At 43.0% G+C, this 24,547-nt stretch overlaps 1 protein-coding gene across 4 annotated transcripts in view; it reads left to right on the top strand.

Moving 5' to 3' along the window:
- Nucleotides 1-24,547, top strand: part of SLC66A2 (solute carrier family 66 member 2) — an 88,555-nt gene continuing 64,008 nt past the window's right edge. Inside the window, exons 1-5 of one of the 4 annotated variants that reach the window (XM_074987569.1) lie at nucleotides 1-173; nucleotides 2,272-2,626; nucleotides 15,144-15,277; nucleotides 19,236-19,289; nucleotides 19,711-20,967. In XM_074987569.1, the coding sequence (XP_074843670.1) occupies nucleotides 2,424-2,626; nucleotides 15,144-15,277; nucleotides 19,236-19,289; nucleotides 19,711-19,748 (429 nt within the window). In that variant the 5' untranslated portion in view covers nucleotides 1-173; nucleotides 2,272-2,423 and the 3' untranslated portion in view covers nucleotides 19,749-20,967. Of the gene's footprint in view, nucleotides 174-2,271; nucleotides 2,627-11,181; nucleotides 11,277-15,143; nucleotides 15,278-19,235; nucleotides 19,290-19,710; nucleotides 20,968-24,547 lie in introns of those variants that run through there. The other 3 variants (XM_074987565.1, XM_074987566.1, XM_074987568.1) reach the window with 3 other exon arrangements.

The raw sequence follows: 24,547 nt of genomic DNA, 5'->3' as shown, positions 1-24,547 counted from the left end.
CGGAGGTTCGGCCCCAGCTGCTGGTTAATGTCAGCCCAGCCAGCCGCTTGGGGGGACTAGGAGCGGCGGCGGTGGCAGTGCTGGGAGATGTGTGGTTGCGGCCCTTGGGGGTCCGGATGTGGTGATCACCCCCCGACGCCTCAGTAATGCTGCTGGTGGGGGACGAACCCGCGGTAAGAGGGGAAAGCGGGGCGAGGGGCTCCCGCCCGGGAAGGGCTGCAAAGGAGCAGCCACTGAGCCAGGCTGCCCTGCCTGCAGTTAGCGCACTGTTGTAGCGCCGGCAGGCTGGTGCCAGAGCTCAGGTCCCTTTCCGCGAAGGGAGGGGGGGAGGAGGTTGTTCCCAGGGGAGATTGTAAACGGAGTGGGTGTAGCTCAGACACGCAAGCGCCGCTGTGTTTTCTGACTGGTGGGGGACGTGGAGCTCGAGTTTCTGCTCTCTGCTTAACAACCAGGGCTTATAAATGTGAACACGGGGGCTAGAGGAGAGAGGCCAATCCGAGGGGACCAGGCTCAGCTACAGGTGTGTTGGGGTATGTACCTATGCGAAAGGAACTGGGGGTCTGTGTCTCCTGCTCCTGTGGAAAAGGCTTAACATAGCCCCTAGGCAATAGTTGTCCTGGCTTTAGTTGCTAGAAGTATTTTCCCTTGATGTGTTTCTCTTCCCTCCTATCTTACCTTGCCCAAGTCTAATGAGCAAGGTGGAAGAGATATGGGTTTGTTTCCTAGATCTTTCTGCCCTCCCTGTCCTTCTTCCCGTTCCCAGGCTTTACCCAGTGTGAGACTTGTGTTGGCAATCTGCTACACTTGAAGGGCGCACAGCATGTATACAAAATAGAGCAGATCACAGGGACCCTCCTCTGTAGTCCACACCGCAAAGACTTCAGATTCCACCCTTGTGGTCGATGTGCAATGGGTTTGATCCAGCTCCCAAAGGAGGAGTGTTCAGATCATTCTAACAGCTACACCTGTGGTTCTCAACCTTTCTGGATAGAGTTTACTATATCTCTTTCAGAAGCTGGGTTTGTGCTGCATACCCCAAGTTTCACCTCCCTTGAAAACTAGTTTACAAAATCAGACAAAAATATTAAAATGCCACAGGAGACTGTTACTGAAAAATTGCTTGTTTTCTCATTCTGTCTGTATGAAACTTAAGCCTACACTGACTTTGCTAGTGCTTATTATGTAGCCTTGTTAAAATTAGGCAAATGTGTAGATGGTTGAAGTACCACCAAAAGACATTTGTGTAGCTCTGGGGATACCTGTACTCTGGTTGAGAACCGCTGTCCAACACGATAAACACTGAATTAATTAATCACAATGACTGAACTTTCTCAGGTACATTGGTCATTCCAGAGCGATGATGAGACTAACAAAGCTATGTAGAAAAAATTGCCCTGCAACTGTTTGTGCTAGATCTATTTGTCATTAGAGGGCATCTATCTCCATCCAGGGCTATCAGTCAATCTCTTTTGCAGGCAATACGCACTGGTGTAACAAGGCCCCACAGCACCCTAGTGCAAAAATAATTTATGTAGGAGACTCCTGATTCCAAAAACCACTCTGCTTTAACTCCTCCATGGACCCCCACTCTAACCCATCTGTTCCCTAGTACCCATGGGTCTTTCCACCCCAAAGTAGTGGTTAGACCCAACTGCCCTTTCCCCATTCTCTCATAGCCCTCATTCAGCTTTCCCATGCTCACCTCTTGCTTTGCTTTCCTCCAGCTCCCTTGTGCCCTCCCCCCAAATACAGACCCACAGCCTCCACTCACCCTCCACCAATTCTGATCTGGTCCTTTTAGCTTCCCCCAACTGCCTCCCCACTTCATTCTTTTCTCCTCAGATACCCTAGCCTGGATCCAATGCCCTCCCAAATTCTTCTTAGCTCCCCTCTGTCCCTCACTTCCCTGATAGCTTTTCCCTTGGGGCCCCTTGTGCAACTGCACCACTTGCATTATTATAGCTGCAAGACTAGATTTGATCTTTATAGAAAAAGGAAGTAAAGAGCAGGAAATGCTTCATCTTCATATTTGTGATCAGGTGAGGTTGGACACAAGCTGTGTTATATTTTTTTTTTATTGAATTATTATAGCACCTGAAAGCTCTTGTCTGTACAACTCCATATGTTTGACCACTCTGTCTGCACTGGGCTAACTTGTGACACTAGATGCTGTGGCTCTGACCTGATCGTAGGCATATGGGGGGCTTTTATTCCTGCTGTCAGATGATATAGTTACATTTCCCTCCCACTTCCTTTTTTTTTTTTTTTAAGGTTATAGTTGTGCAAGAGATGACGTAAGCATGGCAATGCGTTGTACCAGGAGGACTGTGTATGACTAAAATTAACAACATCTGAAGAAACGGTGAAAGGGGAATCCTTTGTCAGTGGTAACCCTGGTGCTGCACAACTTTGTTTTGCCTGGCATGGAGACAGATGGCTTGGAGTGGCTGGTGGTCCCAATGCATCAGGTGGTTTCCTGGGGTGCAGCTGGTGCAATGGTATTTGGAGGTGTGGTGCCATATATCCCCCAGTACAGAGACATCAAAAGAACACAGAATGCAGAGGGCTTTTCAACCTACGTCTGTCTAGTGTTATTAATAGCAAATATTTTGAGAATACTCTTTTGGTAAGTTGGTAACTTTTTTTTTTTAATTCTCTTAAACTGTTCAGTCTTTTTCTCTCTAACTGATTTCAGAGCTTCTGATGTGAGGTCTCTGAGGATGTAATACTTGATGGGATCCACTCTTTAAAGAGGTGAAACAGAATTCGATATTGGTGCAGGTGGTTCATTTGCATCAGCTTAGAGCTTAAGACCAAATTCACTTTTTCTCTTGCGTTTTCCTGATATAGTCACCAGTGTTAATAAGCTGCATTTCAAAATTTCAAACTCTTAGGCTAACAGTGGAGGTTAATGACAAATTCATACATCAAGTTATTTAGAAAAAATCTCTTCCTTTCTCTGTGCCTCCTCATTGCTACCCTATAGATTGCTCCACGCACGTAGGCCTCCACTGAAGTTGGAGGAAACCAGGTGGGCAGACAGCTGCCGCCACTGGGGGAAGCCAGGGAGAAGCGGTGGGTGGCTCCCAGCATGTCAGAGAGCCAGGAAACTGACAAGCCCTGCAGCCTTGTTTCCATCTCCCCTGGGCTTGCAGGAGCAGGGAAAGTGACCACCCCACCAGGGCTGGTCAGTTTCCTGGCTCCCCAACAGTGGGAATATGGAACCAAGCAGCAGCCTGGTTGCTCAGCTCCCACATCTGCTGGCTGGGCCTTGGAAACTGACTAGCACAAGTCTGGTCAGTTTCCCAGGTCCAGCAAACAGTGGGGGAGCCAGGAAATTGATCAGCCTCTGGTGGGGTGGTCAGTTTCCCAGGTCCAGCAAACAGTGGGGGAGCCAGGAAATTGATCAGCCTCTGGTGGGGTGGTCAGTTTCCCAGCTCCTGCAAGCCCAGGGGAGAGGGGAACCAGGCTACCATCTAGTCCCACCTCTCCTGACTTGCACAAAATTTGAATTATGCGGGGGTTGCGAGGAACACAAGGCCCTCATAACTTGGAGGTGTATGTATGCCTGAGAGTTTGAAACTGATTAGGGTATAAGAACACTGGAAACTATTCTGAGAACAATTTGACTACTGAAGCAAAGCTGTTGGTCTGTGGAGAGCTGAGAGATCACATGCCGACTCTTCCTACCTGTTTCCAGTTGCTTGCAAAGATCTTCAGGCTATTAACTGTAGCGAGCAGCATGGACTTGAATAAAAACATATGCAAGTCTGCAGCTATGTCTGAGTTAGTAGAGGAAATGGGCTATCCTGTGGGACCAGACCTAGTCCAGCAATGAGAGGTAGAGAAGTCACCTGTAGTATCAGAACTACCTGTGGGTTTGGAATTGTACCTACAGGGGAATGAAGAGAAGAAAAGAGGTGCATGTGGCAGTAAAGAACAAGTGGAGAACAGAGAAAAAGGAACTAATGTTCAAGGAAAACAGAGTAAATGGAACTGTCAGTACTGGGGAGGAAACGAAAAGCCAAAGCAAACATTATTTTTTCGAATATGTCAAAATACCTGTGATGATAGGCACTTAAATATACATGGAATACAAGTGATATATTATATGTATGTACTGTCAGTAACGGAGAGATGCTATGCAGTTGCTGTCCATGAGCCCATCTTTATGAAGAGAAAGTTTCAGGCCTGTACTACTGCGGGTAAGAGATTAAAAGACCTGTCTACTGTCCTCTATAGAGCAACTGCTATGATGCTAAAATAGTGTGGTCTTAAGAGGACACATCACACAATGTATGTATTGCATTATATACAGCGTGATGCCAAGCAGCGACTTCCTTTTGTGGCCATAGTTCTGCTGTATGTGAGTGATTAATGCATGCAGCGAGATTCAGTGTTTTTTTTAAAGGCTAGGTACTCTTAATCACATTAGAGAGCAGCTAGGATCTCTTGTGCTGTTGTTGTTAAGCATGGTAACACTTCCATAGTAATCTTAACTGTTGTCACTTTGTGACCAGCCTGGCAAGATTAGTACTTGTAACAAAATATGTCTGAGTATAGACACTAACATTTATGATTGTTATAAAGGTGTGTATACATATATATGTATATAGATAACAATGACATGAGTTTGTGATAAAAAGGCCTGTTGTATCATTTGATTAATTTCCTTGTCAAGACTGGGCTATTGCCTACAATATATCGTTTAGTATTTTGTCCGTTCTACTTGTAAAAGCATCATGGGGTGAGAATGGCACTTTCGCATCTCCCCAAGATTATTTTACAGCCTAATACATGCCTCTGTCAATCTGATGGACCTTTTAATATCCCTAAACCTAAATCCTCCTTTCCTGACTGTTTCCGTCTCTGTCCCTTACCTGTCACTTCTGGATATATGCATATAATCCAGCGTAATTTCCTTCCTCGCCCTCATTTTAGCTAAGTGTACAAATGTGTACATGCGTGCATGCTCTTTCTCTCTGTATCATATCTGTACATGTCTAGAAATGTTTCAAGGATCTAATCACATTATTCCCTCAGCCCCAATCATTGCTTAGCATTGCTATTCATATTTAATTCTTTCATTTCAAGCAATTTCTTCTATTCCCTGGTCACTTTTGTTTCTCTTCTTTGGACTCCCTCGAGTTTGTTGCTATCTTTTGCAAGCTTTGTTCCAGAATTGAGTACACTATTACAGGTACACCATAGAGAACATCTGTGAACTTTACTTTTTTTTTTGTATGCTATTTTGCCTCCTAATGTGTTCTTACAAATGACCTTGGCCTTTTTTGTAACTCTATCACAGTGCACACTGCTATCAAACTTTCTGTTTGTACCTTCCAGTAAGGCCTTCTCGACTTGCCCTCACATTCAGTATGCATTGTCCCCAAGTGAGTAGCTTGCTTTTTTCAAAAACAAGTCTCACTTTATTTCTGCTTATGATTCTACCATGATAATAGGTTCACTGCTAGCATAGCCTCTCTGTTAACAGCACATGCTGTTCCTAACTCCTGGTCCTTTCCCTTCCCCTCCACCCAATCTCAAAAATACCTTGCTTCAAAAAGCAGCAGGAGAGGCCACGTATTCCCATACAGCATGGGCACTGCACCCTCTCCATAACACACCAACAGAGTCTGCCCCTCTTCTTTAATTGGAAAAATCAACCTAGTTTTAAAACATGGGGAGTGTTACCGTCTCCTTGTCCTCTAATCTGTAGATACAATATTTACTCGCTAATTTCAATGGAATCTACTGTTCAGTGTTTCTGCATCTAAAACTGGCATGGCAGGACTTATACTAGTTCAGAATTTGGTCCTAGTACTGAGGGCAAGAATCACGATTTTACTTTTTTTTCCAAGATTTCCTCTGTTATTCCACTCCAGGGAGAGAAGAGATGCCTTTTCACTCTTTAAGTTAAAGGACTCAATTTTCTAACCCCTCTTTTTGTCCTCTTCTCTCTGTAATTCTTCATTTTAGGGCATTATCAAAGACAGAACTTGTATTTTCTTGCAACGACAATGGTGTGATATTCTCTTTGGTTCTGTGTTTCCCTTGCTCAAAATGCCACTAAATTTTTATTTTGAAGTTAGTTAATAATTTTAACTCATTTCAGAGATTTCAGGATAGTTCAAGCAGCGGGAGTTTGTTCCTGTACTAGGTCCTTCCTGAAAAGTAGTGTGAGAAGACTTAGATGCAGAAATGAAAAAACCTGTATCTGAGACAATAGGATGCCCAATTCTGCTTTCCTTGTGTGCCCCTCTTGTAAAATAATCGCTATGAGTTTGGATGTGCAAGCCATAATTTTATGGACTAGCTGCTCTACTGTCCCTTCTTTGGCTCACTCATGAATGCAGCTCTTACAGATGTTAGGCCTCATGTCTTTTCCTCCCCTGGGGTGGAATTCTGCAGTTCACCCACTTTCAAATAAGGACATGATTGGGTGGGTGGGGTGAATATTTGTGTTTTTTTTGGTGTGTCTCTTATCTTTGTGTGCCTTTTCAGCCCATCAGCTTCTCAAAGCTCACCTAGCTGATCCTGCCTTTTCTAGGATCTTTGAGGTTTTAGCTCTACTTTGATCCCAGGCTTAGTCTCTAGGAAGGTATCTATTCCAATTTAGCCTAAACAACAAGGAGGCCAGGTGGCACTTTAAAGACAACCAATTTATTAGCGCACAAGTTTTCAGGACGTAAAACTCACTGCTTCAGATTCTAGCCTAGACGGAGCCAGCTTTGCTATGGATCCTTTGAGCTGAGTACTTGAAACTGACTTATCTAAATCCCTGTTTTATGGTTGTTTAGTACTCCTTTGCAGCCTCCTTTGATTTACCTCTAAGTATTGCTGCCAGCCTGAATACACACTTGCCCAAGACAGCAGTCATACATATCAAAAGAAACAAGCAGTCAAGTAGCACTTTAAAGACTGACAAAATAACTTATTAGATGAGCTTTCGTGGGACAGACCCACTTCTTCAGACCAATGAAACTACTAATGAAAAGGTAGGAAAAGAAATAATGATTTCTCTGGACCACAGTTGATGGGGAAGGGTTTCATTCAACACTGCTCACTAGAATACAGTTATTTTGTTGTAAAGATCATTATGGATTTTCCCAAGTTTGGTGCATAAAATGTCCCACAGACTGAAATAATTTTAGGGTTTGTTTAACATTAATAGAATAAATACATGGCCAAAGGAAATGAAAAGATTTTTCTGAAATAGGTGGTAGGTGTTCTGTTTGCATCTAGTAAGTAAGCTCAGCCAACATTTCTGCATCCAGCTGCAATCCAGCAGTGTGAGCCTTGTGAGTTGTAGTGCAATCCTGGGTCTTCTCAAATGTAAAGATATGCACATGGTCCCATTAGGTTACCTGTGTGTGGGTTTTGTTGCTGCAGTTTGTAACTGCAGAATAAAACACTGTAGGTTTTGTTCCACTAATTAAAAAAAAAAAAAAAGTGGTTGATGGGTCAGGCTGACATTCATGGGTTGGGGAAACATGCATGAAGTTTCCTGAATATATAAGAACATAAGAATGGCCATACTGGGTCAGACCAAAGGTCCATCAAGCCCAGCATCCCATCTGCCGACGGTGGCCAATGCCAGGTGCCCCAGAGAAGGAGAACAGAAGACAAGTGATTTATCTCCTGCCATCCATCTCCTGCCCTTGTTATGAAGGCTAGGGCACCATACTTTATCCCTGGCTAATAGCCATTTATGGACCTGACCTGCAAAAATTTATCAAGCTCTTTTTTAAACCCTAATAGAGTCCTGGCCTTCACAGCCTCCTCGGGCAAGGAGTTCCACAGGTTGACTGTGCGCTGTGTGAAGAAAAATTTCCTTTTATTAGTTTTGAACCTACTACCCATCAATTTCATTTGGTGTCCCCTAGTTCTTGTATTATGGGAAAAGGTAAATAATTTTTCTATATTCACTTTCTCCACACCATTCATGATTTTATATACCTCTATCATATCGCCCCTCAATCGCCTCTTTTCCAAACTGAAAAGTCCCAGTCTCTCTAGCCTCTCCCCATATGGGACCCTTTCCAAGCCCCTAATCATCTTAGTCGCCCTTTTCTGAACCTTTTCTAATGCCAATATATCTTTTTTGAGGTGAGGAGACCACATCTGCACGCAGTACTCGAGATGTGGGCGTACCATAGTTTTATATAGGGGAAGTATGATATCTTTTGTCTTATTATCGATCCCTTTTTTAATAATTCCTAACATCCTATTTGCCTTACTAACTGCCGCTGCACACTGCGTGGATGTCTTCAGAGAACTATCCACTATAACTCCAAGATCCCTTTCCTGATCTGTCGTAGCTAAATTTGACCCCATCATGTAGTACGTGTAATTTGGGTTATTTTTTCCAACATGCATTACCTTACACTTACCCACATTAAATTTCATTTGCCATTTTGCTGCCCAATCACTCAGTTTGCTGAGATCTTTTTGTAGTTCTTCACAATCCCTTTTGCTTTTGACTGTCCTGAACAACTTGGTGTCATCTGCAAACTTTGCCACCTCACTGCTTACCTCATTTTCTAGATCATTGATGAACAAGTTGAACAGGATCGGTCCCAGGACTGAGCCCTGGGGAACACCACTAGTTACCCCCCTCCATTGTGAAAATTTACCATTTATTCCAACCCTTTGTTTTCTGTCTTTTAACCAATTCCCGATCCATGAAAGGACCTTTCCTCCTATCCCATGACCACCTAATTTACATAAAAGCCTTTGGTGTGGGACCGTGTCAAAGGCTTTCTGGAAATCTAGGTATATTATGTCCACTGGGTGCCCCTTGTCCGCATGTTTATTAACCCCTTCAAAGAATTCTAATAGATTAGACAGACACGACTTCCCTCTGCAGAAACCATGCTGACTTTTGCCCAACAAAATAAAAAATAAAAAATAAAAGAGTATTTTTCTTTATCTGACCTTCTAATATTTGCTCTTCCTCAGCCAAAGGAATGATGAGCATGTAGTTACAGTTTACTGCCTGGGTGCATGTTAATGTCCGGGTGGCAGATCCTGGGATGTCAAAATTAGCTGCAGTGGTGTTCTGACAGTTTACAGGAAATGACGATGGTCTCTCTCAAGTAAACAGAAAGACTCTCCCTGCCTTTCCTATGGATTTGGATTATGCAGCACCTTGGATGCCTGTAGATGGGATTCGGGATAAAGCTTTCTGGCAGTCTGAATATTCTGTATTTATTTTGTAATATGTAGGGGCCTAATCGCAATCCAGGACTGCACTCTGCTAACCCAGATCAAAAAGATACTTCCTGCTCCCAGGAGCTCCCCATCATGAGAGAATGGGGATACAGGCAGGTGGCGGGCGAATCACAAATTTGAACTATACCCTCCCACTCCCCCCAAAAAAATCTGGGATGCAGTTTTAGTGGATCACTTGACAGAGCTGGGTGGCTTCATGGCAAGAAGTTTCTAGCGCTGGAGGAGCCCTCCAGCAGTAGGCTCACTTTAGTTAAAACTGCTGAGACTGATTTGTGGCATCTTCCAGTTTTTATAAGCTGGTTTGAAAAAACACAGTGCAGATCTCAGCATTCAGATTCTTTTTTGAATAAGTGTATTTCACTCACCTCCTTTATTCTAGTCAGAGAAAGAAGCCCTGGCCCAAACATCTTGGGTTCACTGTTTGTTTTGGATGCAATCTGCGTCTCACTTTTTATAGGTAGTAGAGTTGCTTGGCAGGCCTGGTCATTGACCCAGGGCTCTGTCGTGCTAGGCACTGTACAAACAGACAAAAAAAATGGTCTCTGCCCCTAGTAAATTTTTACAGTGCAGCCTGCACAGCATGAATGGGAAAGGTAGGCAGCTGCAGTTACATCGGACCTTCCTCCACATCTAGTCGTCAGTTTGGATACTGAGTTAATCTAGGGGTATCAAGGACTGTTTGCAGGATGGGAGAATCTTCTGCTTCTTAGGACGTGTCTTCGGTACAGGCTGGGTCGATTTAGCAGCAGTGTTTTAACCATCTCTTGCTCTCCTGTCAACTCCAGTGCTGCACTAGCATGAGATGGGTAATGGAAGCTGACAGGAGAGGGTTTTTTTTTTTTTTTCTGTCAAGGTGGACCCTGTTGTCAATTGATCTAAGCTACCTTAATTTAAATGATGCTACTAACTCAAATTGCATAGCTTAGATTGACCTGCCCCATTGTGCAGACCTGCCCTCAGATTTGATCTTGACTTTACATATTAAAAAAGAATTTGCTGGTCACTGCTGTAAAGTGAAGGTGAGGAGCTATTACGGACCAGCAAAGGAGCCCCACTGTGGAGAGAATGCAATGGTAGCAGGGTGCACTGCAGAGAGCAGCTTTCCCACAGGACAGTCGGTCGCTGAAGCAGAAATGCACATGTGACTTGCCCTCCTTGATCACTAGTCTATTTCAGCACTCTATTTTGTCCAGTTAGAATAAAATATAAATATAGGTGTTAATAGATGATTTTCTAGTGCATGTTCTGGTGCTGCACACTGTGCTGGGTGGTCACATACCAAGAAGCAGTTCTTTGCAGCCAGGTGGTATTCTGAAAGAGTGCTTTCTCTTTCACACTTCCTGCTGACTACGGTGCTGCAGCATGCTGTTGCTCGTGAGCCAGAGAGTTCAGACTACACGGTGTCAGCCTGTAACACAGCTTCCGTGCTGCTTAGAGTCTCTTATGTAATGAAGGCAGAGTAGATTGACTTGGGTTTTAAGTGCTGACTAGGTTCGTGCATGAAGCTTTCACATCCCAAGACTAGTGTTCAAACCCAGTGAAGCTGAGTCGGGCAATGGCTAGAATAACAGGCATTTTCAAGAGGATTGAGATGTGCTGGTGGGGTTGTTCAGGCAAACTCACAGGCCACAGCTACATTGTAGCTGTAACTTGAAATAACTTAGGCAATCTGCGCAATGCGGATCATGTAAATTCTTCCGAGTTAACTTATTTCTAACTTGCGCCTGTCAAAATGTCACTAGAGTTCAAAATGAGTGGCTGTTTCACAGTTTCTGCTACCCCTCTCACGGTGAGGAGTAGCAGAAACAGAACACCGCATTCAAAATAGCTGCTCCTATTTTGAACATCGTGTTCAGCTGTGGAGCTGCTATTTCGGGATACCCTTTTATCCCAAAATAGCAACTGTACTGTATTCATAGTCCATCACTTTCGGCAGGCTAGGGAGAGTCGGGCCAAATGCTAGTTCCTAAATGTCCTGCAACACCGGGCTGTTACCCTCTTCCAGTCCCTGTTACCTCTCCATTTCCAGGCAGGTCGGGGAGGTAAGAGAATCTTTGTCTTTGGATCCCCCATATCCTGGTGTGGTGCTTTTGCCAGGCTGGCTCCTGAATGATAATTTCAAATACAAACTGGTGTATATGTCCTGCTTTCCCTATATTATGGTGTATACGTCCTGCCTAACCTATATTACGTCTGTGGTGTTGACCAAGAAGCTATTTGCTTAAGTTATTTTGATTAGAATTCAGTATCTAAAAGAATTTCGCTTGAAGTGCATTGGCTAGTCAGACTGAAAGTTTATGGAAGGCACCTCTTACTCAGTGTGTTGGAATTTGTTACATTCGCAGACTTTGTTTGAAGTTACTGTAGAAACCTTGCCATGTATACTCAGTCCTAGGTGAACTCTCTCTTTTCTGTGTGTGTTATCTTAGATTTAAAGTGCTAGATGACTCAGAGGGCTGATAACGAATCTTTTCATCTTTTTTTTGTTCGAATGTGACACTAGTTTATGGTGATTTGTAAATAGCTTTATAGGCTGGTAGCTGGAGGCAATTAACTTGTTTCTGTTTGTCACAGGCAGATATCTATATAATAGTTGACACCGTTGCTAGTTCTCTCAACAAATGTTATGGAGAAGTAAGTAAGGCAGTAGAGAACAGCAAAAAATCTTGTGGCACCTTATAGACTAACAGATATTTTGCAGCATAAGCTTTCGTGGGCGCAAGACTTGTTGTTCTCAAAGCTACAGACTAACACGGCTACCTCTCTGATATAAGGCAGTAGAGTTATTACAGGCTCTCTCTGGGTCAGGCTGGGGGAACCTTAATATGGCAGTAAGAAGGAACTAACAGCACTGCTGTCTCTAGGAAGTAAGTTATATGGGCCTGTGATGCCCTGGCACCAGGAGTATTCCTGGCCCAGAGCCAGACTCCACCAAAGTTCAGGGCTAGAGTTTGAGACCCAGCCCCGCTTTCTGCCCTGTGCACTCCCCGCGGGTGCATCTCCAGCCCCACCTGCTGCCCCCAGGTGATTAAAAAAAAAAAAAAAAAAAAGATGGGGGGCGGGGGGGGGCGGGGTGCCAGCTCTGGGCTTTCTGAGCGCTGTGAAAATTTCAGCAAACCTGCCATCCCTGCTGCTTTCCATACTGTGCCTGCCCTGTACATCCCCTTCCCATGCAGCCAGCAGAGCACAAGGAGAGCACTTCTAAAAGTGTAAGGGGGTAAGTCCAGTATTTCGTACACCTACAAGAGAGGGCTTTGGGTGACTGTTGCTAGCTGTGGGTGGATTGTTCTCCCCTCTCCATTCTCCTGCGTGAAAGGTGGATGACAGCAATGGATTGGGTTAGTTCTTCAGTTTTAAGGTCGCAGCAAAACAATTAATATGGGCTCCCCAGTGGCTGGGTCTGAGAGCTATTGTGCCCCACCTCTAAGCGCCTCTGGCATGCCAGCATGGAACTGGCTCAGTAATGTGTTCAGAACCTCATCTGCTCTTGCCCAGCCACCCCTCACTCAGCGAAGACATTCCGTAGCAGCACAGGTCTCCACTTCTTGTCCACATCGTGGCCAAGAGGGATAAGTAACTTGAGGACGGCTGGGAAATTGTTGCAGAGTTGTATGTGATGTTCCTCTTGTTCTACACCCCAGGGAGTTCTGGGGCATGGTCAGGGCAATGCAAACTGTCCCTAGTGGACTCTCAACATCAGGTTCTCCTGAACCTAGAGATTGAGCAGCCTCTGCTGAGTTTGGCCTAGTAAGGAGCAGGGTCACAGAATGGGAAGTAGAGGCAGTTTTACCTTACTCTGCTCCATCCTCTGTCTTTTTGACTCAGTAGAAACCTGACCTGGGTTCTCTGCATTTGGTGTGGGGGAGAGGGTGGGTTTTGTACACTCAGCTGCCTCATCTCTCCACCCTTCAGCAAGCCTCCAAATTTTTAGTTCTGATTCTACCACGGTAAGGCCTGATGCAGTGTTGTTCTGCCTCCTTCTCTGCTCAAGGCATTTCTTGAGGAGGTGGCGGCCTTGCTGCAGTCAGGTACGCAAGAGCCGTGGATCACTGGTGTCACTGCAGACATCGTGAAGGCTTGTGGTGTCATAATGGATGCCCCCAACTCTGTGGAATCCCTAGCCATTTCCCTTGGGATGGTCCATTTCACTGGGAACAAAATTCTAAGATAATTCAGCCATCCCAGACTCAGGGACTTTCCGGTTTCTTTCTCCTGTACCTGGGTGCAGTGCATGCTGAGGCTGATCTGACCCATAACCAAAACAATTTGAATCTCTCTAAAGACCGTAGTGGAAGTGAAGAACTTCAGCTTTCATACAATGCAAGGGCTTTATAGCAAATGTATTTGGAATTGTCCCAGGGTCTCACTGACTAGATCAGAATTCCATCTTGAGAATTGAGTTTAAAGAATTACATCCGAACTCTTGAGCCTTGTCAGTATTTATGAGCGAGACACAGCAGGTGGGAGACCTTGCACAGTACTAGTATACATAGGAATGGCTCACCACTGTATACTGTACTTTTGTAAAACATGGGTTAAACCAATGTCATCCTGCTCCTGTAAGTGGTCTCTCCAGTCTTCACCAATAGGAGCACAGGGTCTGTGGAGTGATGAAGCAGATGCTCAGGTGATCATTTTGTGCATGTATTGGGAATGTCAGGTAAGAAATGTGACCCAGAATTAAACAGCTAGTGAAAGCACACTGTTTAGTGTTCCAAATCGTTTCTTTGACTCAATAAGAGTCTCTCAAGTGTACAACCTAGCAGGCTTCTTTGAGCTGAGAGAGGAGTCATGATCACATGGCCAGAGCCTTCCAACAATAAATCTAACACATTTTGCACCATATCTCCATGGGAAAGGCTTTTCCTCTCTTCCTGACCTTCTTTCCCCCACTACCCTAACAAAAAAATAAAAGCCCTTCTTTTGTTTCCTACTGGTGTGGTGTCTGTTGGGTATTGTACTGAGCTCTCCTATGGCGACTACAAGAAGAGGAACATGGATGGCAGCCAGTCCTCACTAAAGAGTCCCCTTCCCTATGATAGAATCTAACGCAGTCCTGGAAGATGGACCCTTCATTAAGTATTGGCTGCTATCCAAGTTCCTCTTCTGCATTCATGTAGGAGTGCCCAGTAATTTCCCCCAGGTAGCATCAGTAAGCAAACATGTTAAATTGGAGGTTGGGGGAGTCAGGGAGCTGAGGAGGAAAACCTTTTTTGTTTAATTTCCATGTCTCTGTGAACAACTGGGTGGCTGTTTCCTGCAACTTTGGAGCTCATTTTCCTAAGCTTGGTCCAAACTAGTCCGAATCAGGTGACTTTTGGGATTTGTTGCAATATTGTTCTCTTCTCCCAGGCTTCTGGAAAGATGGACGTGCAATAAAGACGGGGCACTGTCAGATTTAAACATCATAAATTGATACTTGTTTCTGTGGGGAATGGAGTGGTGGGGGATTATGATGTCATAGAATGCGTTTTTGAAATTATATCTAGGGAATTTACTATATAGTGCCAGGGCTCTTTACTTTGTGTGCCTTCACTTAATAGAGGAAAGGAACGTGTGTCTCTTGCTAACAGAATGTTTTTTTAACTCCCTTCTAGTGGCTGTACCAAGTTTGTGAGTCTGCCTCTTTGTTCAAGCTTAGAGGATCTGGTCCTTTACCTCAGGCAACAGAAACTCGTATTTTTAGGTCCAGAATTCCCAGGTATCAAATCCTGGGCCATCCTATAAGTGCAAGCTGAGCATGATTTGATTACATGGAGCTAGATCTCTGTTAGTTTAATTCTTCTCTGCAGCATTGTAAATTGTTGCTTGTGGTGATGGTTATGGACACCCAAGAGTTGAAGGTGTTTGGGTATGAAGCTCATCCCCTTGAGACGTTTATAATTTTTTTTTTTCCTGTTACTTTCCAGGTTTGGACGTCACTTTGAGTCCCCTCTTCTATGGCAAAGCATTATCATGATCATTACTATGTTACTGATGCTGAAACTATGCACTGAAGTACGTGTGTCAAATGAACTGAACATAAAACGTCGCTCCTTTTCAGGTTGGTAGCCGTAATCGGTCCTTGCAGAGTAAAATCTCTTCATATTATTTTCTATAACTGTCTTTTGTCATTGGATTGGTTGAACATTTTCTGTACATGGTGCAAACTATTGTGTCTTGAAGATCCAACCCAGCACTTTCCAAAAGGCCTGTTTTAAAATCATTTTTCTTCATAGGCATATTTAAAATGTAATTATTTTAAATGGGTCTTAATTCAGTCTAGAATAAGAGGTGTGTTTTAATATTTTATGTCAAGTCTTAGGAGTGGAAGTTGTGCTACTCTGTCAGCCTCTGTGCGAAATGGAAGGTTTAGGCTTGTTGTTTTCTGTATCTTGCTGTACTTTTCTTCCTAGTCTCTGTTTCTATTGCCAAGGTTATATTGTGTTTGGGCACAACATATTTTATTTCCTGTCACCATGTTGGCTGTTTTGAAAAAAAAAGTGGGTGATGGTGTGTAACTCTTAAAGGTTTATCTGAGTATATGGTATTGTATAACATTTCCTATGGTCTTGTGGCTCTTTTTTTTTTCTTTTTTTAATGTGGAAATGTCCAGTCTGGGCTAGAATATCATTGGTGGTTAATCTAAGGCAGTGATAGTCAGAGCTCAGGAGCTTAATTAGTGATCAACATTAATCAAAAGAGCCACTGGTAAGTGACTGCTGTGTTTTTTCTATGTGCAATTAACTTCCAACTGATGGGAAGTGACATTAACATATAAGAAAGATGTACTGCTTTGAAACTAATCTTTGTGCTATTTACCATTCTGTGCACACATACTTCCTTCAAGAGAAGCACAGCTTTGTGGGTAAAGCGCAGGAAGTGGGAATCAGGTGACCTGTGATCCTAAACCGACTCTCCCAGGGTTTTTCCATCTGATCCTGGGCAGGCTGCTACATTTTTCTATATCTAGGTTTTTTCCCATATCTCATGCAGATGGTGGGAAGCTACATTTCTCTTTGATGCTTTTGAGCAACATTTGGGATCCTTGGATGGAAAGTGCTAGGTTATGGATTGCAGTATCATAACAATAAGATCTATCTCGCTGTGGTTTTGTATTTAAATATTTCTACCCATTCCTCCTTCCATTGTCTTTTCTTGTACCTCTACAAAATAATTCAGATTAAAAAGTGAGACTATCCTGGCCCTGTCTTTCCTTTAGTGGGTGCCTTGTATTCTGTTCTTATAATCTTGGTGCACATTTGACCAATGAGTCTTCAATTATTCAGGAGTAGTAGGGTTTTGTTTTTGTTTTTGTGTTTGTTTTTTTTCCTAGTCTTCCAAAATACCCTCTCTGAATAGTTATTTCAGGAGAAAGCCACTCTTTTTCTTAGCTTCCAAAGCAATAGTAGGGTGTTCCTCAAAAATCTAGAGGACAACATTTTTGAGCTCAAGAAAGTTTTGCTGGATGATCTGGCATGAGCTACATTTTAATGTTTATTGTTAACCAAGTCTCCACAAAACCATTTAATGTGAAGAGTGTACATTTCTGGCACTTTCATTTACGTGGGAATCTGCAACCTGAAAAGTTCGCTCCCTCAGGACTCTGACTGTCTCCTCTTGAATATCTCCACCCTGGATGGATACTAGATAGACTTCTTTTCTCCCTTCCAACAAAACAAACAACCTCCCATCCCACAAAAAACCCCAAAACCACCACAAAACTTACCCACCCTGACCTCTGAGCTTCCAGGAAAGATCTGTTCTCACGTTGCAAGTGGCCGAACTCATTTTGTGCTGCTTTCTCTTTTGCTTATTGAGGGGGTCTTGCCTTTTTTGTTCTGATGCATATATTTTATTATCCTTCATTTACTAAGCTGGAGGAGACTACTTTGCGTTGTATACATGCATGTAACACAATCCAAAACAATTAGACTTGCTAACATCTAGGCTTCAAGAAACATTTTTAAAAAAAGTCCCAATAATAGGCTAATTCTTTTAAATGGAAAAAAATGTCTATACTGTGCTGGGAAAGCTAGTGTTAGGTGAGAAAGATGCTCACTAATGGCAGCAAGTCCATTTCTTCTTTTGTCTCTTTCTTAAATCCACTTTGAATTTTTTCATGACTTCTAATTTGTATGCAGATTGAACCTCTCTCCTCCAGCACCCTCGGGGCCTGGTGAGGAGAATTTACCAGACCACAGGAGGTCAATAGTTGTCTGTCGGCGTTACTAGCACTTCCGCTGCTTATTGGATTTTAGAAGACATTTTAGGGGTAAATTACAGCTAAATAACAGCACAGAACACTGAGAGCCAGGACAGGTGTCTGGAAACAAACTACATGGGACCACAGGAAACTTGGCCACACCCTTGATAAGGGGTCAGCCAGCTAACTAAAATCATGCCGGATTATGGATGTTGCTGGATGAGAGAGTGCTGGATTAGAGGTTCAACCTGTGTATCCTGACACCACTGTAGTGCTAAGAATAGACTACAGCCACCAAGATGAAATTGGTATCTGCAACAACAGCGTGCTATGTAGTGGTCTCCTTCAGTACAGTACGGCTTACAGTGAGATTTTTTTTTAAAAGCTTTCTCCTTTTACAAACCTGCAAGACCAAGATGTTAAAAATTGCCTTTTTTTTAATTTTATTTTTTTTGTGGTACATCAATTCTTTGGCATCCTGTTGAGGCTGTTAAAGGACCCAATGATCTGACAATATCCCAGCAACCACCCTCTGCAAATTGTGTTCCTGTTAGAATGGCTCAATGTGGGCACCCAAAGTTGGAGACCATTAAAATTGACCGTCACTCTTGAGAAATCTTGGGTAGGGTAGGAGGACCATTCTAAATACAGCCAAGACCAATGAAAGGCTGAGATTTGTTACTCCACCCACCACACACTCAGATCTTAATTATGCTTTAAGTGCCTTTGCCCTGTTGTGTGGATAACTTCAAGCACCCCTCCATGTTCTAACCTTGCCTACCACCAGTGGAGAGTTGGTTATGGGGGTGATGTATTCTGTGGGAATGATGCCTCAAGGCCTGAACCTAACCCTAAAGTCACAGTTGCTTTGTAAAGGCAACAAGGGGTCCTGTGGCACCTTATAGACTAACATAAATGTATGAGCATAAGCTTTCGTGGGCAAAGACCCACTTCGTCAAATGCAGTTGCTTTGTAGTTATTTGTATTCGTGCGGTGCTGAGGAGCCAACTAGCATAGACTAGCCATTATTGTTTGTTTATTTCTTACTGTCATCCAATTTTGGACCGTGTCTTTCCTCAAATGGATGCTGTTGTAACTTCTGTATGCAACTCGTCTCATACTGGAACACCAGGATCCCTTGGAGAGCTTTATGAAAAGAGAACTGGCAACAGTCTTGGGTAGTGTGTGGCTTTCATATGGAATTCAGGCTTACAGAGGAACATTAGTCATCAACTGGTCCAGCATATGGCACATTTGAAGTGGTGACTTGCTGTGTCGCTGTTAGAGTGAGAGGCCAAACAGATTAACGTATTGGAACTGTTGTAGGAACGGGCTGCCTCCTGAACATGAGGCAGCTCTGTCATGTTTTTATTTTTTTTACTTGCCCCTATATAATTCTTTCCTGAAAGTCTCTCCTCCATCCTAACGTTTTCCTTAAACACAGGAATAAAATAAGCAGTTTAAGCTTTCTTTTTTTCACTCAAAAGTTCATGAATACTTGTACACTGCTTTGAAGAGGGTTACATGGTACACTTCCCATGCTATCCTCTCCTCCCCTTAATTATTTGATTTTTAAGTTGTCATTTCTCACACGGAGGACAATCAGTTATTTCCTTCCCCTTTACCCTCCTTCGAAATCTTGTGGGTAAATACGATAGATCGCATGGACTCAAAAGCTTCTGGCATGCTCTTATCAGCAAGGTTTACTAACTAGCTGAAATAAAACAAACTAAACAACCATCTACTGTATTGACTCAAATTAGTCTGTTTTTTTTCTTTTCTTCCTCTCTCTTCTCAATTTATTTTTCTTATGTAGCTGCAGATAGTAAAGATGAAGAAATCAAAATGCCTCCCAAGAGATCCTATCTGGGTATGTACAAACCCACACTGCATGAGGTTGCCATCTGAAACATAACACACGCTTTGCTGCTTTTTGTTTTGTATGTTTGTGGTTTCTTTGTGTTTTTCCTCATTTTAGGAATGATTGCATGATGGTCATTTCTACGGAGAATGTTTTTGCAATCTTTTCAGATACTAACATCTAACTCCTTTTTTGCTATTTAAACTTCCATAGAGGAAAAGATGCTTTCTGTTCTGTTCCAGAAGCCTTTCTTCCCTAGAAGTAATTGAGTTGCCAATTCATCCCATCATTCTTCTCAACTGTATTTTGCTCTTTCCTGCCCCGTTAGAGTAGCAAACAGCATTATATAATAAAAATGATTAACCTGCATGCGTTACATGGGGATCTTATCTATTTACCTCACCAAAATAGGAACTTTTCTTTTTTCTAGCCCTGTCCTGTTCTCCTCAGAAATGTGAGACTTTGTGAAGCAAGTTATAAGCAGTCTGGGGGCAGCTTTAAGCCAGAGAAAATGTTAGCTGCTCATTTTGCAACACAGCAAGAATCTCCCTGTGACATCTCAAGTTCAGCAAAATGAAAATGGCTTGCAAGAATATTTATGAAGCTTTCTTGCCCCTTTCTTCATTTTCAGAAAGGCACCCTCTGTATTGCTATTGGAGGGGAAGGGGGATTTATAACCCCATGCACTTCGAACCTCCCCACCCATGGCATCATCTGGACTGGTGCTTTTGGAATCCATTCTAAGCTTTTGAATGTTTGGTAGCTAGCCAGAGGGATTGAGAAATAGGATGTGTGTCTTGCCTCTGTGTCATTTCCTGCTTGTATAGCCTGAAGAAACAGAGATTGCGACTGTTTTAGCCAGATTACCTTATTTTTAGGAGTTTAGGTACCACTTTGGACAAGGCCTCAGATAGCTCTAAGCATAGACATTGCACCAATTTAATTTAAGTGATTTGTTAAAACTATTTGGTGCAGTTCTCCCATGTAGAAACTTAATTGTGGAACTAAGGGCCTTATTTAAATTTTGGTTAAGTTGGTTAGAAATCAGTTTAAAGGAAGTCAATATAGGGCACTCTTTTTCCAAAATAAGATAATCTCCATCAGGTTTTGACTCAGTATTACTGAATCTGTTTGTAAATGTAATCACTTTGATGATCAGTCTGTATATATACAAATGCCGATAGAGGCCGAAACATTTCTCTATGGAGGTGCAATGCATAGCTCTTTCCTTAGGCCCTCAGATAAGTTTTGTGTATCAGTCCATCTTTAATGGAGCATGTACTCAAGAAATGCAATTGCCCTGTTTGGGATTTTTCTGATTGACAGATATATAAATATATACATCTGATAACATTCCAAAAGTAAATGTTGGTGTAATGCCATTAACTTGCAAAGCACCTTTTTTTATAGTACCTCTTTCAGAAAACACTTTTCTGGGCTTTGCATCAAATATATTTGTTTTGCTTTTTTTTTTTTTTTTTTTTTTTGGGTCTCTGATCTTTAGTTTGAAGTCATTCTCACTAGCTTTTTATGTCAAAATAGACTTACCTGTAGAATGTAAACTTAAATCTCGCTCCATCTTAACATGTTTGTTTTCTTGTTGTCTTTATGGTATCATAGCTAGAAACTGAAATGTGTTTACTTGTTGAAGGATGGCTTATTCTGAGTGCTTCTAGGAACTATACGAAAATAAACAGTTACTACCTTTTACTCATGTCTCCTAGAAGATTACAAGTTTCATAATATTAGTCACCTACTTTTTAGTAAATAATAGGATCTGAATAGGTCTATGAAAACCTGCTGAAATGTAGGTTATACCTAGATTGCCGACAGGTCTATTGGGGTAGGTTTTTCTGACATTTGGCCCATCCACATGGGACCAAATGTCAGAAGACTCTCCTCTGTTGAGACATCCCTTCTTCCTTGTGGAATAAGGTGTCCCGGGATGTTGATAGAACACTCCTGACTAGCAGATCTTTTCTGAGAGATTTGCGGTTTGGACACGTGCTGCGTTGACAAAACTTCAGAAGTTTTACTGACAGAAGTCTTCAGTCTAGAGAGAGGACCCACCTCTGAGGCTTTGGTATCTGTGATGAGCACAACTTCTGAAATGAACTTCAACTTGCTTAGGGGGGAAAAAAGACAGTTCAAAAGTCCTCGTCTTACTGCATTTTGATGAAATAAGAAAAAAACACTCTCTGAGTGCCAAAAAGCTTAATGGTTAAGTTTTGTGTGCCTATTCTTGGTAGGTTTCTGTCTCTTTAAACTGAATATTTTTGATTAGTGTAAATCTGTTTAAAATAGTTCTGAAGTAGAGGGGTGTGTGTGTGTGTGTGTGAGAGAGAGAGAGACGGGAGGGGCATAGCAGGGAGAAGACAGTGAAAGGAGGAGCATGTAAATGGCTGGTGGGTGGGCAACAGAGGCAACATGAACTGGCTGCTGTGGGTGCCCTGCCAGCACACAACCAATGCCAGCCAGAAACTCCACAGGGAGGGCAGGGCCCTGCTAGCTGAGAGCCCGCATGCAGCAGGAGGTGTGGGGACAGACTGGCGGGGGAGCAACGTGTCCTGCTTGCTGCACATTCACCCCATCACCAGCCTGGCACACCCGCCCCCATCATCGAGCACTGGGATGCGCCCCCCCCCCCCAACCCACCACTGCTGATGGGGGAGGGGAAGAAAAAGTGGGGCCATTTGTCTGTTTTTAATAAAAGGTCAGTGCCTGCAAGAGGGTTTAAAAATGGGACGTCTGGTCACTCTGCATACGCGGGGTTTGTTTAATTACATCCTGCTTATACCTGTGTAGCAGTGCTTTGTCTAAGAGCATGGGAGCATCACTGAAAATTCACATAAGGAGGTGTTTGGTTTTTGGCTCAGGAGAGCGTGTGTTCCTTTACCTCTCTCAATGAATTTGGCAGAGCATTTTTTTTTTTTCACAAGTCATTAAAACTGGCGTTCCTGCTTCTCACTTCAAATTTCAGTTCCCTAAAAACTCTTGGCTGTTTCTAGCTTTGGGAGTCATTACCTCCCTTTTGCAAGTGCATGGTCAGCATACAGTATATCATACTCATTTTAAGTTCAGTTAGCCCTGGAAACTGTTTACTTGCAGGATGGTTAGAGTATTAAAGTGGAAAATATTGCTCACTTGGTTACACCAGTAGATACATGGAGAAATTGATAGCTTCAGGACCAGTATTTATCTATCCTTTGGCAACACCTTTGAATCAGAAACGGAGCCCTTGCTATGCCCACCCCTCTGTCCCTTAGGCATATGTCTTGTCAGTATGCCAGCAAACCACTTAGTGCTACTGGTCCTCCACATGCATACTAATTGTAAAAGCTTTCATTTGACACTTGAATCTGAAAGGCGACTGCTTAGATTGTTATACTAAGGGGCGAATCCTCGTTTGGTGTAAAATTTTCATAGCTCCATTGACTTAACCAGTTATGACACTTTATACCAGCTTTGGATCTGGCCTAGGGTGTGCAGCCTCCTGTTTTCATACAGAAACAAAATTATTCACAGTTCCAGGAAAAGGAAGATCTCAATAGCAACAGTTCTGAAGAAAATTTATTTCAGATAAATAATCAGTGTGCTTAGTTTTATACGTGCCATGTTGGTGTATCTGAAGATTAGTATGAGAGGAAAATTTAAAGCCATTTTAATGGGCAAGCAGTACCCAGGTACTACCTTTTCTTCAGCCAATTGGTTTGTCATTTGCTGAGATGCTGTAGAATACATAGACATTTTCTACTCTCCTGTATTGAGATGCAAGTTCTTGCTTACATTTTGAGCCCTTGAAATTAGATCTGGAAGTTTTGGGAGACATGGGACATACAAGACTCTGGATCAAGGTTATTAGCTCTTTGAAGATATTTTTATAGGTCTGAAATAGTCTCAGTAGGAAGCAGTAACTCCCAATGCAAATGCGTGTGATTAGTTGTAAATGTTTAAACAAGCTTGAAGGACACCCTTGAAAGAAATGACAGGGTTTCCTTTCTTGTTTAGAAAGTTGTTTTTTATTTTAAATGGTGAAAGGACTTTGTTTTGGTATCTGCCATGCTTCACTAAGCATTATGAGAACACTGTACTTGCTTAAAATGTGCTGCTTCTGGTCCACAGGACAACAGAGTTCAAAAGGCATTGCAAGTGCTGGAAAAAATGTAGATTAATTGTGCATCAATTCAAAAAATAGAAAACTGTTTTAAGAAAAATGTACAGGTTGAACCTCTCATCCAGCAACATCTACAATCTATGATTTTAGTTAGCCGGACGTCGACCACTTTTCATGGGTGTGGCCAAGTTTCCCCTGGTCCCATAAAGTTTGTTTACAGCCACTAGTCCTGGCTCTCAGTATTCTGTGCTGTAACTTGCCCCTAAACATCTCCTAAGGGCCCAGTAAGCAGTGGAAGTGTTGATAATGTGCTAGGCAATATTGAGCTCCTGTGGTACGGCAAATTCTCTTGTCTGGCACCAGTCAGATCCCCTTCCCCCCATTTTCCACACCAGTATTTCACTGGAAAAATAACTCCTATTCTGATCAACTCTACATATGTGCCACTCCTTAGGAGAAGCAGGATTGGAACCCTGGTGGTTTTTCCTTTACCCAAAAAGCAGCTTGTTCAGTTCCATCCTGGAATTAGAGTTACATAAAGTATAAAGAAACTTTTTGGTTGGACTTTAAATGGATCCTTGAGAAAACAGTGGGTCCTGAGATTTTTAGTGAATGGTGGATGTGACCAGATGTAGAGTTCACCTTTAGTGGTTACCCCCAAGATCTCTGCTGCCTGCCACACTCTTGTATCCCTAAGAGACCACTGAGCCAGGGAGCAGCTTGACCTTTTGGGCCTGAATTCCACACTGGAGGCCAATTACGTGTGGTTGAGTTCAATTAAGCTTAATACCCTCCTTTCTGAAAGGTTGGAAGAGATCATTGTCATCATCTTGTCTGGCTTCTTCTGTAGAGGCTGGAGGGTTTTACCTATTCATTCCTGTAATGAGCTCAATAACCTATGGATAGGGTGACACTGTCCTGTTTTTGGAAGGACAGCCCTGCATTTGGGAGGCCAGAAAGGCAGGCATACTTATTTTTTGAAAGGGACTAATTGTCCCATATTTGGGCTGTCCTCTGCTGGCTTTTTCCACCAGCAGCTGCTGGCTGGAGAGCAAGTAGGTCACTTCCCCAAGCCTCGGAAGCTGGAGGAGCATGGGCAGCCGCCATGTCCCTGCTGCTTCCCTGGGCTCCCAGAGAGCACTGGCGGCTGCCG

The sequence above is a fragment of the Carettochelys insculpta genome, chromosome 2 (assembly GCF_033958435.1).
Source record: "Carettochelys insculpta isolate YL-2023 chromosome 2, ASM3395843v1, whole genome shotgun sequence".
Classification (NCBI taxonomy): domain Eukaryota; kingdom Metazoa; phylum Chordata; order Testudines; family Carettochelyidae; genus Carettochelys; species Carettochelys insculpta.
The sequence above is the reverse complement of the archived record's forward strand: the minus strand, read 5'-3'. Positions and strand labels throughout refer to the sequence as shown.